The sequence below is a fragment of the Gopherus evgoodei genome, chromosome 3 (genome assembly GCF_007399415.2).
Source record: "Gopherus evgoodei ecotype Sinaloan lineage chromosome 3, rGopEvg1_v1.p, whole genome shotgun sequence".
NCBI classification, from domain to species: domain Eukaryota; kingdom Metazoa; phylum Chordata; order Testudines; family Testudinidae; genus Gopherus; species Gopherus evgoodei.
The window spans coordinates 204,093,361-204,111,626 of NC_044324.1; the positions used below are offsets into that span (position 1 = coordinate 204,093,361).

The 18,266-nt window shown below is 43.4% G+C and overlaps 1 protein-coding gene across 1 annotated transcript in view; it reads right to left on the reverse strand.

The window, feature by feature from the left end:
• USP34 (ubiquitin specific peptidase 34) overlaps positions 1-18,266 on the reverse strand; it is a 311,265-nt gene that overhangs the window by 16,923 nt on the left and 276,076 nt on the right. Inside the window, 6 exon segments of the mRNA XM_030557848.1 lie at positions 644-768; positions 895-999; positions 2,156-2,263; positions 2,634-2,760; positions 4,804-4,882; positions 12,718-12,875. Of these exon segments, the coding sequence (XP_030413708.1) occupies positions 644-768; positions 895-999; positions 2,156-2,263; positions 2,634-2,760; positions 4,804-4,882; positions 12,718-12,875 (702 nt within the window).

The window sequence follows — 18,266 nt, forward strand, 5'->3', positions numbered from 1 at the left end:
CCAGGGGGCTCTGCAGCCAAGCTGATAGGTGCTGGTAAAGGAAAAACTTTCCGATGACTCTGCAAGTGGCACGCACACACCTAGCTGGAATCGATATAAGGAATCATTCAAAGAAGAACCAAATTTTCAAAGACCTATGTAGCTCAATCAATAAAATCAGGTCTGCAGTTTTGCATTCCAAAGCTTTCAGATATAATTTCTGCATCCAAATTTTTAGATTTAAATACTCAAGCATTGGCATGCACAGATCAGTTAGTTAGAAATCTAAGTATCTCAGACTCATGCATGCAAACACAATTTAACGAAAAAAACACAGATGAAAAACACATATGCAAAAAAGATGGTAGGTGCAATTTAGAGACTTCCTTTAAAACTGGCTCTTAATACTACAGAATTATTATAAAATGTGGGCTCATACACTATATAAATATTTGTAATGCAAATTCATAATATTACATCATTTTGGGCACAGACATCACCACATAATTCAGATCCACTGAGGATAATTTTAAATTTCATAAGTATAGTTTTTAAAATTTGCATCATTTTGAAAGTACTTAAAATTACGCTTTCTATACAAGCTACAAATATGCAATGTCACTGACAGGAAAATAGGTTTCCCTATGTCCATATATGTACATACCTTGCTGGCTTCCATCATCGTAGGCAAGAGGCACATATTGAGTTCAGGACGAGGAGGACGGATATTACTTTTCCCTCCTATTAATTTCAGATTTTCACGACAGGGGAAATAAGGTCCAAGAGACACTGTAGTGTAAATTAGGACAAAATAATGATAAATTAAAAAGGTCAACACTAGCACCCCTCAATGCACACAAAAAGATCAATTGTATTGAAATTCAACTGTAAAATACAACAATTAGAAATACATACTTGGGATATTACTGTGGTGGTATGTACAATGGTTGTGCTGCAGAAATGGAACCAAAGTGTGCAGGAAATCATGAGGGCTTAAAAGAACAAGCTCCTTGAGGACATCTACAAATGAGAAGTTGTTTTGCTATTATACAAAGTTATTTCTTAAGTCTAAACGTGACTTATGGCTCATGCATCTGAAAACCTGATCTACTTGGTATTACTTCTGCTAGTGCATATTGTGGAGGCAGGCTTTATAGTGATCAAAATTTAATGTGAAAACACCTGAAATAATCAAGGTTCCTTCACCTCTACCACTAGAAGAAAACCTAATCAGTGTTATATTAACTTTCCCTTATCAACCAATAAGAGGGGTGTCAAATTGTAGGAAGTAGAAGCTCAAGAAAATTACCCTCTTTGCTTCTTCTTTACCATATCAGGTCTGACGCCTGGAAAATGGCAACCAGCAGCAGCCAGGACGACAATGACAAGGGCACTCAAAGTAACAGGAAAAGGCATACAAATTACATCAAAATAGGTTTAATTTGGACAGTGGGTTAGGCCTTCCACAAACAAGAAAAAAATGCAGATTCTACTCCTTAAAAAAAATCAGATAAAGCCTTTCAGAAGAAGTTTGCTAATGCAAGAAGACAAAACTTTCTTGGTATAACGTCCATTCCTACAAGTTAAACACCCCACCAGGAATCAAGAAGCAAGAAACATCATAGCCTGGTACTTTTAAAAGCTATTTAACATGTCTTTTTACTTTTATTGTTGCATTTTTTAGTAAATGGGGTATAGAAATGGACATAGGGAGTTCTTACTCAGAATAATGAGGTTTCTGTGCTTCACAATAAATGAGTTTTTCCACTAACTTTAAATATTAATGTAGTTACCCTGTGGATGCTAAATTAAAGATCTGGGACTTGATTCTGATCTTACTAACACTGTAGAAAATCTATTGATTTCAACAGAGTTATTCCTGATTCACACTAGTATAAGTGAGAACAGAATAGAATCAGGCACCAGGCTTTTGAACAAGCTAGATGAATAATATAAAATGATGCCTAACAAATTCTAAATATTCATTTTATTCTTGATATACAAGGATTAGTAAGATTCTTGGGAAAACAAACAATAATTCTATTAATGTCAAGAAATTAACAAATCCAATGTGCAGAACATTCATAAATAATCATAATATAGAACTGTTTCTGAATTTTAATTTAGTTATATGGAAAGAATCTTTCCTGACTGCAGTAGCATTAATAAAACTTACCAATGCAAGCATTTCTAAGTTCTGAAGGACTGTAAGAATTCAGCAGAGTTAAGAGTTTATGGGCAAATTCAATTCGCTCCTGCCACTGGATCAGCGCTTGCTTCACATCTGCAAATACGAAAACATGGTAAGTTATCTGTCATCCAAATTCTTGACAACTTTTAATTCCTGAAGAAAGAAAATGGTAACACGGAGCAATTAAAACAATCACTGTATCAATTTTATAAACGTGATCTTAATCAAATTAGAAATCTAAGACTTGTCACTGGTCTACTGCTGTCAAAACTATTCTATTAATTTTTAGATAAATTTTAACACTTTAATTAAATTAATTTAGTCACTGTTACTGTCTAGAAAAAGATGATTCCCAAAGATTACATAGCAACAAGACAAACTATGAAAGAATTTCTGTCCATGAAAATTAATTAGTTCAGACAAACTAAAGCCTTTAATTGCTATAAAAAAATCATTACCAAACCTTTTCTCTGAAGATATGGCCGTGTTGATTTAAGGACCGAAAGGAATATTGACAAAAGTTCCACTAGGTCTCCAGTCACGTGACAAGCTGTGGCCTCATGATACATCATGTGCAATGTGTTAAAGGACTACAAAAAAGAAAGTAAAATGAAAGTAAAAGTTCATACTAACAAATTAAGATGTATTATGATTTCTAATTTAATCCTACAAATACTATTTTTATATTTATTTTACTACCACAGAAAGATGTATCAAAATGTTTTGTGATAGATGCTGCCAGCTATAAAGTTACTCAAAGAAGAATTCATTATACACTAGGTTGTCCAAAAAACGAACAGTTAGTTAACTATGAACAAATGATTGTCAAAAAGAAAGTAATTTTAAGTAATGCTCTACTATCATTTCCTGCCCTAGTACAGAGTTTGGGTATTATGGAGAGATGGTACTCTGTCCATGATTTAGACTGTAATTTGCTTTTGGTTATAAAACTGATTTTTATCTCACTCTAAACTTCGCTAATACTAGACCAATCAGAAATTTCTCACTGTGTGCCCATGGAAAATGAGTTTAAAAATGCTACTGAAAAACAGAGCAAACTGCATGCACACGCAAACAGTCTGATTCAGGAACCAAAAAATCTTTGCAAACACATCCAGCTTAGTTTACAGAATCTGTAAAACAAAGAGATTTGCTTCAAGGTTAATGCAATCTGTGCAGTCTGTAAAATGCATAAGCTAAACACTTCTGGCTCAAGGCAACTATTTAAGTCTGCATAAGCAGCAGGTGGAAACATTGAAGTCTAAAACCCAAAGAGCCAAGTATAGCCCAAAACACTTAAGATTTTACAAATCTTTAATCCCAATCAATTTGTCTAGATACAAAGTTCTATTAAGGAGGCATGGGAAAGGGGCTTGGGTGTACAAATTTCAGAAAACAATAGTTACAGAATAATCATATATAGTCTAGTGAAATTTATGTGCATTGCTTACAGACATACAATAAAAAATTCTATGTCAGCTGAGTTATTACTACTGCTCTAACAAAAGCATCTTCTGGGGATTTTTGACAGAGAGAAATTGTAGTGGTATAGGCTACTCATATTGCTGGCAATACACAATATTGCAAGGATTTTGGCAAAGAAGGTATCTGAGAAGATATTTACTCTGCTTGAATGCCAATTATGTTTCAAACATCCAACAGATAAGGAAATATTATATATAATATTAATCTCCCTCAAAATATAATGCAAAACTTTAATTATGATATATATTTATACAGGAAAAGATTCAGGATACACTGTCAACCTTTGCAGTGAGGAAATCTATTCTGCTGACGTGGAAGGATCTTAATGCTGTTTATTTAATATATAAAAACACCTTTAGCTGACAAGTGACAGCATATGGTCTATAATATAGTACAGTAGTTACAAACTGAAGAGCAGCTCAGACAAGACATTGCTTATACCACACTGTGGCCTTATCCAGCTTCCAGAGCCTTTAATGGAGTTGTACTGGGTCCAGTGTTAGCCTTTTTGCATGAAGCACCCTTCAACTAGAAGGTGAACCTAGCTGTTAAGTAACAAATCTAGTTACGATTTCTAGACATATCTTCGTAATGTCCTGTGCCAACCCCCCGCCCCCAATAAAAACAAGTTTGATATAGGAATAGATAGTTAAGAGTTTGATTCATAAATTTGTTAGCTCAAATTTCTTACATCTAAACATTTCTAAGAGACAAAAGGCAACGAGGAAAATTTTCAGAGCAAATACTGTGTAGTAGGTTTACTTTTATATCAGTTTTAAAAATGTACATGGGTTTTACTATAGTATTGCAGAGTTTTGATTTTGCGATTTATTTTCTTTTAAAAAAAGAAGAGGTTTGTTTAGGTTTTTATATAGCTTTTGTTATTAATATTGCCATCACTGGGAAATTCAAACTTCTAGCTAACGATGAACACTTACAGATGTCTGGTTTTATAAGCATTTTATGATTTAATCACCCCCTGCCCCACTTTTTTAGGTAGTTTTAAAATGGTTGATACTGTATTTTAAAAAATACTTAAAGCAAGCATATTTATCAATAAGGAAGTGATGAGACCTTCATCCTCTCAGATGATGAGTCAATGGGAAAGGAAAATGCTCATTTAAACTAAATGACAATGAAATATTTACCTCAGTCATCAAGATTAAGCCTCTATTAAACACAACAAGAAGTCTGTCTTCATCTGATTCTAATAATATTCTGAAGGCACTAGAGAAGAAAGAAACACTTAAACGCTGAAAAAAATCATGCCTAAGATACCAGCTTTTCATAATTCTCACAATGCCTTAAAATTACTAAATTCAGCATTAGTGAAATTGTATTTGGAGGTCTGAGCACAGATTAGGAGAAAATGAAATGAATACAATTATCACCTTCAGTCTTTTCATTTTATTAGTTTAGAAGTGTTCCTAGTAGTGCCAAACATACTTCTAAAACTAACTGCTTTGACAGAGGTAGTACCAACTTCCATCTTTTTAAAACAAGAATATCTCTTCAAAAAATATATTATAAACTCTCTCTCCAAAGGTGTTTTAACAAGTAATGGCTTCAAAGTATTAAAAAACTAAAGAAAACAATCCATTCAAAGATGAATATTTAAGTTTTTCAAAAAATGCATTTTAAGTGCAGGGTAAGGTGCAATTAAGCACATATTTGAGAATGCAAATAAGTAGAAATATTTCTGAAACAGCAATTTAAACATATAACTAGAAAGGACAGTTACCTATTCCGTAACTGGCGTTCTTCGAGATGTGTTGCTCCTCTCTATTCCACAGTAGGAGTGCGTGCTCATCACATGCACTGGTGCCGGAAGTTTTTCCCTTAGCAGTACCTGTACTGGGGGAGCACCGTGGTGACCCCTGGAGTGGGGCTTGTATATTGCGCTATAAGGAGAGCCGCGGGCTCCCCCCACCCTCGGTTCCTTCTTGCCGGACAACTCTGACAGGGGAAGGAAGGGGGTGTGGAACAGACAAGAGCAACACATCTCGAAGAACGCCAGTTATGGAACAGGTAACTGTCCTTTCTTCTTCGAGTGATTGCTCCTTTGTATTCCACAGTAGGTGATTCCAAGCAATATCTGTTGGAGGTGGGCAAGAGCTCACAATGGTTCGGGATGAAGAACCACCCTGCCAAACCCAGCATCATCCCTAGACTGGGAGACAATCGGGTAATGCGAAATAAACGTGAACTGAGGCCCACGTGGCAGCCCTACAAATGTCCTGGATGGGCCCTCGTAGAGTGTGCCCTAACGATAGGTGGCGGGGGAATCCCTGCCAAATCATAACACGTGCGAATACATGAGGTGATCCAGCGGGAAAGCCGCTGTGCGAAGATGGGTTGCCCCTTAGCCCACTCGGCCGAGGCAATAAAGAGTTGAGAGGATTTCTGAAACGGTTTAGTCTGATCCAGGTAAAAAGCCAATGCCCTACACACATCGATCGTGTGGAGGCAGCGTTCCTCGATGGAGGAATGGGGCTTGGGACAAAGCACAGGAAGGATGATGCTCTGCTCCATATGGAAGGCAGAGACCACCTTCAGGAGGAACATTGGCTGTGGGCAGAGCTGAACTTTATCCTTATGGAAAACCATATGGGGGGTTCTGAGGTTAAGGCCCTGATCTCTGAGACACATCTGGCCAACGTGATTGCCACCAGGAAGGCCACCTTACAGGAGAGGTGCGACCAGGAACACGTGGCCAGGGGTTTGAAGGGGGGTCCCGTGAGATGGGACAAGACCAGATTGAGGTCCCATTGCGGCATGGGGGGCCTGGTGTACAGGAACAAGCGGTCAAGGCCCTTCAGGAACTGGGAGGTCATTGAGTGGGAGAAGACCAAGTGGCCCTGTACTGGCGGGTGAAAGGCTGATATGGCCGTCAGGTGCACCCTGGGTGAGGCCAGTGCCAGCCCTTGGGCCCTAAAGGATAGGAGGTAGTCCAGGATAAACTGTAGGGGTGAGGCAGAAGGGAACATTCCCCACTCACTTGCCCACCTGGCAAACCTGGACCACTTTGCCACGTACGTCTGATGCGTGGACGGCTTCCTGCTTTCCACGAGGACCCGCCTTACCTGCTCCGAACACCTACTCACCTCCTCATTCAGCCATGGAGCAGCCACGCTGTCAGGTGAAGCGCTAGACTGGGATGGAGGAGGCGCCCCTGGTCCTGGGAGAGGAGGTCCGAGTGGAGCGGCAGCTTCCTTGGTGGGGAGGGGCACGCCAAGAGGCGTAGCAGTGGCTCGTACCAGTGCTGGTGGGCCCATGCTGGGGCTATGAGAATGATCCTCGTCTTGTCCGCTTTCACATTCTGAAGGACCTTGGTGATTAGTAGGAATGGGGGAAAGGTGTAGGGGAGCTGGTCCCATCAGCTCAGGAGGAAAGCATTGGAGATCGCACCTTTCCCTTCCCCTTCCCCGTCCCCCTGGAGCAGAACTGGGGGCAACGCCGGTTCTGACGGGTTGCAAATAGGTTGATCTGGGGAGCTCCCCACTCTTGGAAGAGCTGATAAGTGACCTCCGAGTGGAGCACCCATTTGTACTGGGGGGAGAAGACCCTGCTGAGGCGGTCCGCTTGCATATTGTGGATGCCCGGGAGGTGAGCCGCCCTCAGGGATATATCATGGGCTATACAAAACTACCATAGGTTCAGGGCTTCCTGGCAGAGGAGAAGGGAGCGGGTCCCGCCTTGCTAGCTGATATAGTACATGGCGGTGGTGTTGTCCGTGAGGACTCTGACCACCTTACCGCGGACGTGCGTGAGGAACGCCATGCACGCCAACCGAACTGCCCTGAGCTCCTTGACGTTTATGTGAAGGGGCAAGTCTGGGGCTGGCCACGTTCTCTGGGTTTGCACTTCCCCTGTGTGGGTTCCCCAGCTCAGGTCCGAAGCATCGGATATCAAGTCTACAGACGGGTTGGCCTCCCTGAAGGGAACTCCCTGCAACATATTGCTCGGGCAGGATCACCACAGGAAGGAGGCAAGAATCGGGAGTGGAACCGTGAGAACCTTGTCCAGACTAACCCGAGCCTGGGAGAACTGGGAGGCCAGCCACAATCTGAGGGGCCTCATACGGAGCCTGGCATGGCGGACCACATACGTGCACGCCGCCATGTGCCCTAGAATCCGAAGACATGCCCTTGCCGCGGTCACTGAGAAGGCCGTGACTGAGGCAATGAGATCCCTTAGGATCGCGAACCTGTCTGGGGGAGAGAGGCTGTGGCCTTGGAGGAGTCCAGTAGGGCCCCAATGAACTCTATGTGCTAAACTGGCACTAACTTCGATTTGGTCTCGTTCACGACCAGGCCTAGATCGGCACACGTCAAGAGGAGCAGCTCTACGTGGGACTCCACCTTGCGACAGGACTTCCCCTTGAGGAGCCAGTCGTCCAAGTAGGGGAAGATTTGTATGCCCTCACGTCTGAGGTAGGCCGCCACTACAGACATACACTTTGTGAAAATCCTGGGAGCCGTAGATAGGCCAAAGGGGAGGACCGTGAATTGGTAGTGGTCCGTTCCCACCATGAATCAGAGGAAGTGTCTGTGCCCCTCGAAAATATGGACATCAAAGTACGCATCCTGGAGATCCAGGGCTGCGTATCAGTCCCCCAGGTCCAGGGAGTGGATAGTAGAGGCCAGGGACACCATGCAGAACTTGGAACGGGTTAGAAACCTGTTCAAGTCGCACATGTCCAAAATAGGCCCGAGAGCCCCTTTTGCCTTCGGGATGAGGAAGTACTGGGAGTAGAACCCTTTGCCCTGAAACGGAACTGGTACCCTTTCCACCGCTCCACCTCCTGACGCAGGAGACAGATGTGTTCTGGATCCCTGGGGCCATCGAGGATGGCGGGTGGTTTGGTGGGGGGGAGGTGAACTGCAACACATAGCCCTTGGAGATGGTACTGAGGACCCATTGGTTCGAAGTTATGTGGGACCACGCCCCGAGGAAGGCAGACAATTGGTTGTAAAACACAAACTTCATTAACCGGGGGGTCTCCCTGGCAACAGGCCCAGTGCCCCCCTGCCAATAGTCAAAAACGCCTCTTCCCCTGCCTCTTGTCCTTAGAGGGCCAAGGGTGCGGGGCAGAGCGGGACTGCCGCTGAGACCGACACTTCTGGTCTCTGGGCCTTTTGTACGGGGGCTTGTATCTGCTCCTTGCAGGCTGAACCGCTGGAAGCTATCTGGTCTTGTCCTTAGCTGGAGGAACAGAGAGTCCCAAGATCTGCAGGGTGGTCCGGGAATCCTTCATCCCACGCAGCCTGACATCTGGCTGGTCCGCAAAGAGTGCCTTGCCATTCAACGGGAGGTCCTGCATTAGTGATTGCGCCTCCATGGACCATCCGGATAGCAAGAACCACGACATCCTCCACATGGAGACAGCTGAAGCCATCGAGCTGGCCGCTATGTCCGCTGCATTGGACGCCGCTTGCAGGGCCGCTTTTGCCGCCGCTGACCCCTCTTCCACCGGGGTCTTGAAGTCCTTCCTGTCCCGGTCCGGTGGGAGGGGCTCAAATTTAGGCAGGGACTCCCACAGGCTGAAGTTGTACCTGCTGAGTAGGGCCTGGTGGTTGGCTATGTGAAGCTGGAAGCTAGCCGATGAATAAACTTTTCTGACAAAGGAGTCCAGCCTCCTGGCATCTTTATTTTTTGGGGTAGGCGTGGGGCCCTGATGCTCTCTGTGGTTTACCGATTCCACAACAAGCGAGTTGGAAGCCGGGTACGAGTATAGGTATTCATTGTCCTTCGCCGGCACAAAGTATTTCCTCTCAGCCTTTTTCAAGATTGGAGCCAGGGAGGTGGGAGTTTGCCACATGGAGTTCAAAATGTTGGCAATACCCTGGTGCAGAGGTACAGCCACACAGCCCGGTGCCTAGGGAGACAGGATGTTAAAGAGGGAATCGGACAGGCCCTCCATCTCGTTGGCCTGCAGCTGGAGGTTGCAAGCCACCTGCTTTAGCAGGTCCTCGTGCGCCCTGAAGTCCTCCTCCAGGGCCAATGGCGGAGGCGCCACTATGGTGTCGTCCGGTACCGGGGAGAGTGCCCGCACAGAGCTGGGTGCCTCAGTCGGTGCCGGTGCGTTGATCCCGAGCTCAGAGTCCAGGCACGGATCCACCGACCCGTGACCCGTCGACTTGTCTTGTGGGTGGCCCAAGGAGACCGATGGAGCCCGGGACATTCTGGTGACCAAATGGGCCTCCGCCTGGGCTGATACCGATGGGTACAGTGCCCACTGGCACCACTATCCTTGCCAAGGAGCCCCTTGCCATTGGTTCGTCTGAACGTGGGATGGCAATGTGTCTCCTGACGGAATCGTGTGTGCTAAGGGTGGGTGGACGTGCCCTGAGGTCGAGGTCTCCGAAGAACGCTCGGTGCTGCTGGAGCAGCAGGAGCGGCGTCTGTGTCATTGTTTCCCTTGGGACCGGGATCTCGATGACGACGAACAGTAACCACATGACAAACTGCTTCGGTATGCATGACGGCGATGCCCTGTTCGGTGCCGTGACTCTGAGGTACCCTGAGGGGAGCCTCTGGTGTGACGCCTAGATGATCGGGAGCTGGAATGGGAGCAGTGATGCCTGTCTTGTCGAGAACGACTTCGGTACCCATGTCTAGCAGGTGAGCGTTCCCGGTGCCTCTCTCAGTGCCTCCGCTTGCTGGCAGGCGGCATGGAGGGTCCCCACGACTCCCATCCCGGGAGCGGCCCGGATGGTCTGGCTGGTGTTGAGGGCAGCCGAGAGCTGTCGGAAGAGCGGTCGCTGTGTGCCGAGTGGTGAAGGGAGGGGGTCTTTGGAGCGGGAAATGCAGCTGCTCGGAGAGGTCTGGTGGGCACCCAGAGGGGGCTTGCCTCGTGACCAAGGGCCCGTGCCCTACTGAGCACTTGGGACGACCAGGGACATAATGTCCGTCGCAGCCTGCACAGCCTCTGTCGTCAACAGCATCCATACCGCTGGGGATGCCTGTGTCAATGGCACCAGGATGCTCCACTCCACACGAGTCGGAGCATTAGAACCCGGGGAGGATCGAGGGCTGCCCAGCATGGGACCAACCTCCCCCTGTCCTTATCGCGGCATTGTTGCGAGGTCGCACTCTTCCCCTGCTTTTTGGTGGGAGAGCGGTGCCGGCTAATCAACGGAGCCTCATTACGTATCAACAAAGCGGCGGCTGGTGCTGAGTCCGATCTGCGCACCAGCGTCGGGGTCAACGCCGACTCCATCAGGAGAGCTCAAAGCCTGAAGTCTCTCTCCTTCTTGGTTCTTGGCTTAAATGACCTGCAGATCTTGCAACGGTCACTAATGCGAGTCTCACCCAGACAGCGAAGACACTCAGCGTGAGGGTTGCTCCTGGACATAGGACGACAACAGGAGACGCACGACTTGAAGCCTGGGGCACGGGGCATGCCCCGAGCCCGCTCTATTCACTGAAGAACAATCGACGGTACCACTAAGGTCGAGAAGAAGGGTTGCAGCAAAGCTGGAGCACAAAAGTTCCGACTACGTTCACTGGCGGCAAGAAAGACCTGAGGCTCCCTTTATAGCGTGATATACAGGCAACACTCCAGGGGTCGCCATGGTGCTTCCCCAGTATGGGTACTGATAAGGGAAAAACTTTCAGCACCGATGCACGTGCCAAGCACACACACCTACTGTGGAATAGACAGGAGCAACATATCTCAAAGAACGCCAGTTCCCTAGAAGCAAGAAGGAACTGAGGGTGGGGGGAGCCGGTGCCTCCCCTTATAGCACGATATACAGGCGCCACTCCAGGGGTTGCCATGGTGTTCCCCAAATAGGGGTACTGCTAAGGGAAAAATGTCCGGCACCGGTGTACGTGGCGAGCACGCACACCTATTGTGGAATACAAAGGAGCAATCACTCAAAGAAAAAATAAAGGATTTTGTCTTGCCAATTGAGCATTTAACTGAGCACTCAAATTAAGGGTGCAACTGCAAAATAAAAACAGTATTGAATTTTAAAAGAATTCAGGGACAAGTTCTTGCTCTCACCACATACTGAACACCTCCTCTTCTACTCATTAACAGACGTTCCTTCCTATGTAAGCTTATGCATACAGCTTCTAAATGCTACCATTAGTTTCAATCAAACAATAGTTTCCACAGTATTGTCCACGGAAAATAAAGCATTACACAAGAATATTTATGAAAAATAATAATTACACACTAATATTTCTACTAAGTTTGACCATCCAATTACACAGAGTATCTGCTTCCATGCTACGACAGATGACTATGTATATGCCCTCAGGGGAGTAAAGGAGATTTTCTCTTTTCACAAGACCATTCCAGCCCATCTGTTACTGGGTTTACCTATGTGACCTACGTGACGCAGCCATTTTATGGTCATATCCATAAATAAAATGGAAAAAAATCACTAGTTTCACATATTCAACAGAGAACTAAAATTTCAAAAAGATGCGCCTAAGAACTTTAAACTCTTTGTAGATGTGATGTATAAAATAATCTCAGATAAGACAGAAACTCTACTCCAAAGCCACCATTTCTACATTACTGGTGACTCACAATTTTGCAAAGGCGGGTAAATTGTCACATTGTACATGCTCACCAAGCTATGTAAAATAGGGTACAGAATGAAGTTTCAGCTTTACTACTGAATTTCTAGGCTTTATGTCAAAGAAAATCTTTTAATGATACCACTTTGTTATGGCTGTCTAACATTTTGTTTTGAATAACAATAATGTATGTTTTTTTTTAAATTACTGAAAATTACTATATTTATTTAGTTCCTTGCATGGTGGGAACTTATAAATTAAATTATTATTTTCACACACAATAGGTTTTTATATATAAAGAGACAATCTCTGTATTTCAGAGACAAACTACAACTTTACTGTTTTGTATATGACAGTAAAGACAGTATCAAGATTTATAAAGATAGTATAACAGATTTTTTCAAAAAGTGAATATAATAAAAGTAAGCTATACTGAAGAGTAATTTCTGATATTTCAAATTCTAAAAAGTGCATTTTTTTATTGAAAAGAATTAACCTGCCTCACTAACATTTCAGTACTGTAATACCTTATTAAAGTAGTCCAACAAGACCGTCCATCCAAGCAGCGCAGATAACAGCTTATGGTCGTTTTCTTAAATTGCTTTATGTCTTCTATCTCCTCTTCTCTCATATCTGGCCTCTGAGCTACAAACAGCTGCATGAGGTTAAACAGCTCTTCTACTGCCTAAAACAAACAAAATAAACATTAGGTTAAAGTAATCTTTTTAATTAATAAATTATGGTTTATATTCTCCTCTTCATGACTGCGTTATTTCTATTAAGCAATAAACTGAAGTGACATATATGTGAGAATCTAGAAAACATTTTTACATATATTTTAGAGAAGGGGAAAAATCAGAAAAAAAAACAGCATTGATATTCTTTAAATATTATCTTATTAAAAAAATAAAAGTACTTAAACATAAATACAGCTTCAAAAGTTGTGTATATTTCTACAATTTTCTATCTAGAGTGCTGTCTCTGTTCACCCCTTACTGTTTTCTGTGTGGAGTGAGAGAGATATCAGTTAATTATATTCACCATATTACATATTTTCAGAACAAACTGAATTGGCATAAGGTGTTTTAAAAAGAATATTCTCATATTGCAAGGACATTGAGATGTCCCTTTATACCAGCATATATCTTGGGATATCTTGATGCTTACTGTCAATGCAGACTACTGCTACAACTGCACAAATAGATAACAGTGAGAAATCCTTATCCATGTGGCCACAAGGTTCTTGGACTTTTCTAGAGCAACTTTCAAGATGCAGAAAACTATTTGGACTAAATTGTTCCCAAGTCCCCTATGCCTGGAAGGCCCTAAACACAGCAGAACCATCATGGTTCTTTAGAGGCAGGTTGCAAAGAGGCTTCAGAGGATAAATCCCTGAATGCAGCAGGACCCTCTTCAAGCCATCCAGAGAAAGGGCTTGATCAATGAGTCTCAAATTATGTAGATACACAGGACAAAACCTCCAGCAGTACAGTACATGAGAAGTAATAGTGTTCTCTGTACTTGTTGGGGATGGCTCTTCTCTATCGCTACACAGATCCTCCGTGTACAATACATTTGTTCAATTTTCACATAGGAGTTCATGATTTGCATCAATATTTTCAATGGATTTGTTCATACTCAGTTACACATGAGACCCTATGATTTACGATGTGTGTCGTGATTTGCCATTGCAAATACTGACAGGAAAGGATGGACTAAATGCTGGGAGGAAGCATTTTCTCTGGCTTTGATGGAATTTAATAAGTTATTTGCACCAGCACACAGAGTTACCTTTTCAATAATATCTGAAGTGGTAAATGTGTTTGTGAGATAAGTATGATAAACAGAATTCCAAGATGTAAGGAGAGGTTATTCACCTTATGCAGTAACTGGAGTTCTCCTAGATGTATGTCCCTTCAGGTACACATGAGCCCGATGTGCCTTTGATTAGAGATTTTTGGTAGCAGTGCCCGTTTGGCCTGTGTACATGTTCCAGACATCCTCTTGTCCCGTACTAAGGCTATAGATAGTTGCTCAAGTGAACCACCTTCAGCTCCGTCTCTACTGTGAAGTCCTGAGAGATAAAACTCCAAAGCAGAGGGGAAGGAGGGAGGGTAGTGGAGAACCCAGAATGGTACACATCTCAAAAAACTGTAGTTACTGCACAAGATCAATAACTTCTCCTTCTTCGAGTAGTGTCCCTCTGATGGGTACTCCACTTCAGGTAACTTCCATCGTCTCTTCAGAAGGGAGTACTTTGGATTAGTAGTCAGGTACTTCCAATCAGTCTCTTCAGAAGGGAGTAGGGGCTTTGGATTAGTAGTAAAACTGAGACAGAACCGCACTGTCCACCACAGCATCTGGTCTGGAAGCATGAACCAATGTTTGGAGAAAATATGTACGGAGGTCCAGGTTGCAGCTTTGCAAATGTCAGTATTTTTCAGTAATGCTATTGAGGTAGGGCTCTTGTATAATGGCCGAGTACCACAAGAAGGCTGGACTTTGGAAGCCTTATTACTATAATCAAACCATAACCAAGCCTCATCCACCTTGAGTCTCTCTGAGTGGAGACTGTTGATCCTTTGGATCTGTCCACAAATTAAACAAAGAGTCTAGACAATTTTCTAAATGGTTTGGTTCTGTCCACATAGAAGGCTAATGCCATTCTGACATCCAAGGTATGTAGGGTAGCTTCTTCCAGAGTCTAGTGTGGCTTCAGGAAAATAACTGGAAGATGAATAACCTTGTTAAAATGGAATTCAGATGATACTTTGGGTAGAAACTTTAGGTGTAGTTGTAATGAAACTTTTCCCTTGAAAACTACTTTAAAGGGAGGATCTGCCATAAAAGCCCCTATTTCTCTGACTGCAAGCCAAAGTAACCGCCATAAGAAGGCTGTCTTCATGGATAGGTGAAGTGGAAAACAGGTAACCAGTGGTCCAAAGGGAGGTTTCCTAAAGCAATTAAGGACCAGACTGAAATCCTACTCATGTGGGCTGTGTAATCTGTGGTAAAGATTCATCCACCCTTATTGTTACGGGATGAGCAAACACTGGAAATCCCTCTACAGACAAATAAAAGGTTCTGATAGCCACCAAGTTGACCATTATGGAACTCAGGGAAAGCCATGACTTTTTTTAATTCCAAAAGTTACTTGAGAACTGAAGAGAGGGAAGAGTGAGCAGGTCAAGACTGTCTGCAGATACACCAGTGGTGGAATCTCAAACTTTTGAATCTAAGTGTTCTACATAAATATCTTCCTGCTGCTTAACAATACCTGGTTTACTTCTGCTGAACAGGAAGTTTCTTATCCCTGTGAACCATTGAGAAGCCAAGGTCTGAGTTGAAGGATACTCAGGTTGAGATGAAGAGTCCAGCTGGAATCCTGAGACAGCAGATGGGGAATGGACAATAGTGTCAACACTGAATAAGAGTGAAACAGACGAGGCAAGGGTACCAGATTTCTCTTGTTGGTGTCACTACCACTAAAATGACTCAGGCTTTGTCTTGTTTAATCTTGTTCAACACTCTGAGGTTAAATGATAAAAGAGGATATGCATACAGAAGGTCCTTCATTCACAGAGCCAAGAAGGCATTCCCTAGAGAATGAACCCTCCTCTCGAACATAATTTCTTGCATTTCCTGTTGATGATGGTAACAGAGAGGTCCACTTCTGGAAACCCCCAGGTCAGGAAGATAATTTGAGAATTGAAGAGTCTAGCTTTGATTTATAATCCTGGGAGAAGTGTCTGCTGAGATTGTTTGCTGGGGTGTTTGTATGCCTGGAAAGTAGGAGGCCAAGATAAGAATGTGGATGGCTATACACCAATTCCACAGTTTTAGTGCTTTGGAACAAAGAGAGGGAGATCACTATAGCCTTTAATTTTCATTTCAAGTTAATTTAGTGCTGTTGTATTACATCGCTGTGGATTTGGCTCTGGCAGCTACAGTCTCAAGTTCAAAATAGTTATCTCTGCCCATTGTTTCAAATGTAGAGGTCATAGGAACACACGATGGCCAAGGAAAGTAGCATATACATGCACAAGAGCACAATATCTTTTATCAGTTTCATTAAAATTACCAGCACAGTTATAAATACCGCAGCATATATAAATCCTAAACATATCCATGCACAAATTATACCTACAGTCATACTCACGTCCTCCTAGATAGTTTAGGGTATGATAAGTCTCTCATGGATTGACCATCAGTAGAGGAATGGTTTCTACTGGAGTTTCCCATAGGGAGCTCAATCTTCCCAGTCTGGGCACCCTCTTTTTATAATGTAATTTTGCCTATACCTACATTCTGCACATGTACACGAAAATGTCAACCCTCTTTTTCTTTACTGATCTGGTGTTCCCAAGAAACTTAAGGTTTCTATGTTGCAACTCTGTTTCTTATAGGTTGTTTATAGTTCCTTTAATTCTTATTAGCATTCCGCACAACCTGTACTCTGTGGTTACAGCACGTTAGAGAGAAATGTGCCTTTAGAGCATTTTTGTGATCTAGACTTAATCTTCTAGCTTTTTGCAATGTTACCCCATGGTACATATTTTCCTGTAATCTTATGGCACGGGGTTATTCTTCGGTCACTTACATATGTCAGCATTTTTAAACTCTAAAGCCTAAAAAAGCTAAGCTAAAATCTGACAGGCCTCAGCCTATAGGTCATGTGTTTCAGCCATCCTTACTTAGATACCTCAACCATAATTATCTCTTCTAACTACTGATCTATCTTATACGTCTATAATTCTACAATTTAAACTCTATTCAGCATATTATGATTATGACATGACATGTCGTTAGTTAATCATAATATCACAGAATAAATGAACTAAAATAATTGGCTACATCTCATCCTGCCCTGAAAACTACATGATGTAGAACACAGGCTATGTTGTCGTCATTACTTGATAGATTTGCCCTTGTATAATGGAAGGCACGGAGCATTCCTCACTGCTTTGAGTTCCAATAGGTTAACATGTAGAAGACACGCTGGACAGACCATTTGCTGTGAATAATATGTGTCCTAGGTGTACTCCTGCTTCCAGGAGGCATGCATCTGATGTTACAGTAGTGGTGGGTGAAAGGGACTCTTGCACAAACTTGTAGGGGTCTTCCCACAGAGTGAGAACAACACTTGGTGATAAAAAATCATTAGCTTGTCTTGACTGGTTTGTTTGGACTATAGACCATTCTGATCCATCCCTGAAAGCAGCGAATGGTGCATTGCCAAGCTGCCATATGTCCTAGCAGTTCAAGACAACTTCTTGCTACTTTCTTGGGGCTACTGGGACCCTTGGAAAAGGAGTTTGTTGGAGTCATAAACCTGCTCATGGGAAGGTAAGCTCTGGTGGTCACTGCATCCAGAGACATCTTTATGAAGTCTATCGCTGTAATGGGATCAAAGTGGACTTTTTCAATGTTGAGCTGAAGTTGTATCACTGCAGAACAGGCACACTGCTGTTGTACTGCAGAGAACTTTATTGTGCAACCTGCCCTTGAGCAGACAATTGAGGCAGGGAAAGACTATTATTCCATGTCAATGTAGGTGAGTGGCTATAATGTACTGCCATGATCTTTAAGACAACTCTCGGGGCAAAGGAGAGGCTGAATGGGAAGCACTTGGTATTGGAACTGGTCCTAGCTGGACTGTAAAATGAAGGTATTTCTTGGAAGATCCATGAAAGCGCTGCAAAGATATGCATCCCTGAAGGCTGAGGGCTGCAAAACTAATACCTAGAATCTAACGCTGGAATTATAGCTGTAAGAGTCACCATCCTGAATTTCTGTGATCTCATAAAGGTGCTTAGGAGTCTGAGATCTAATATGTCACCATCCCCTGATTCTTTTTGGGGACCAGAAAATACTTGGAATCGAATCCCTTCCTCCTGTACTGGATTGGGACTACTCATATGGACCCTATGCAAAGAAGGGAAATGAATTCCTGTCTCAGTAAATGACTGCGAGATGTGCTCCTGAAAAGGAGCAGGGAAGGGAGGTGGGTAGGGGAATGTAGATCAAACGAAAGCATGTTATGACTTTAAAAACACGTCTGTTGGATGTAATCTGC